At 39.6% G+C, this 1,701-nt stretch overlaps 1 protein-coding gene across 1 annotated transcript in view; it reads right to left on the bottom strand. All coding sequences in view use genetic code 11, as the record gives it.

The window, feature by feature from the left end:
- The window catches only part of EGR_05407 (hypothetical protein), a gene marked incomplete at both ends in the record, with an annotated part of 1,213 nt that extends 468 nt beyond the window's left edge, over window positions 1-745 (bottom strand). Inside the window, one exon of the mRNA XM_024494656.1 lies at window positions 668-745. Coding sequence (XP_024350983.1) covers window positions 668-745 — 78 coding nt within the window. The remainder of the gene's footprint in view (window positions 1-667) is intronic.
- Window positions 746-1,701: the final 956 nt, after the last annotated feature.

Genomic DNA, 1,701 nt, shown 5'->3' on the forward strand with positions numbered 1-1,701 from the left:
TTCCGTGTAAATATTCATTTATCATTAAGTCTAAAGGCAAGTCACTTAAGTGAACCGTTCAAAGCATTGCGGCAAGTGGACTATTTAACGTGAAAGGCAGCAGGTGTTTTACTGCATCTACAACAGCCGCAACTTTAATCATGATATTACTCTAGGCAACAAGTGAACGTGATAAAGCGGAGAATTTTGATTCAGCCAATTGAATAAGCACATTGCAAAGAGGCACGCTTTTCCGTTGAAGATGTTATAATCGTAGAGTTACATAAGTTTGACAAGTAAAAAGTAATGCAGCAGCTAGTTTTGCATTACAGATTTACTCTACATAATTCTTATTTTCCAAAATACGGTGAGCACAGTTATTGTTCCCTCAGAGGAAAAGGGACACAAAGTAATTAAAATGCAACAAGGATAAGATTCTACGTTACAGTAGATGAAACGAGTGGTGCTTAGTACGATGGCCGAAACATGAAAAACTGCCAAGGAACAAGTTCTTCAAAATCGGGTCATGTCGTCACCACGTCATGGGGTGTAACCGCTCATGTGATTGAAACGATGAGCAGCGGCGGTCAGTGATCACTGAATTTACATAGCTCTGACAGTATATTGACGCAGACTTAGTTGCAATTAAATATACTTGGCACTTACGCAGCCGCAAGTCATCCACTACCTTTAATTGTTTATCATTAATTTTGACCAATCTGCCACACATTTTAGCTGATTTGAATTCATTGTAATTATATGACATGTTGAGGGATTGGCAGTGAGTCCGGTATTAACGACGGCATATGTGTAGTTCACCCCAAAGTAAAAATACAGCAAATTCTCAAATATTTTCCAAAACCAAGAAGAGATGGAAAAAGACGCATAAGGGTATAAAATAACTTCTTTTCCATCTAACGGTTTAAGGTCGAAGTTATATGAAGTGACATTTAAAGCAACGCAACAATTTGCTCACGAAATCACTGATGAGTAAACTCTTGATAATGCACCAGTGGTGCTTTTCAACTCTGCCCCTCTGCTCCTATCTTGCACTGTAGATGCACGACACTTTTTCCCATATTAGCGAACATTTGCTTCAGGACACAAGGCAGTAGTAATGACAGGGTCTTATCACATGGGCAAAATTAGTCAAGGGTATAGCGGGTGCCAAGTTGGCAGGGGAGGTTCAGGGAGAAGATGAGGAGATAAATGTGATTTATGTTGCTTAGAACACAACGTCCCCTTTTCCTCCCACAGACCATTCCAAGCAAATTAACACTTCCAAGTTCTTGGTGGTGCCAACACTTATGTAACCTCCACCACATATCCAGTTCTTATATTGGTCGCTTGGCTAAGCGCAGTTTATTTTTGTCTCTTATGAAAAGGATAATGCCCTTCTCGTATTCAGGAAAGTGTAAGCAGGAAGTCAAAATTAATGCGACTACTGCAAATGATCATAGGACAAGTTACAGCAGTAATGCCACATCCACTTATATGGAATTCTTTCTATCTCTAGGTCTATGTCACCAACAGTACACCTACTTATTCACATTCAAGGCTAAATTGTTGTCTGGCACCATGTTAAATTCTAAGCATATGGATATGACGGGCGACAAGTGACGCAACTTATGGTAAATGTATATCGACTTCATGTATGCTGATGTCAACTGATGTAATGCTACGCCTACTTATATGGAATTCAGCCTATCCATTGTGCAGCAT

Source organism: Echinococcus granulosus (genome assembly GCF_000524195.1).
Source record: "Echinococcus granulosus chromosome Unknown EG_S00039, whole genome shotgun sequence".
Taxonomy (NCBI): domain Eukaryota; kingdom Metazoa; phylum Platyhelminthes; class Cestoda; order Cyclophyllidea; family Taeniidae; genus Echinococcus; species Echinococcus granulosus.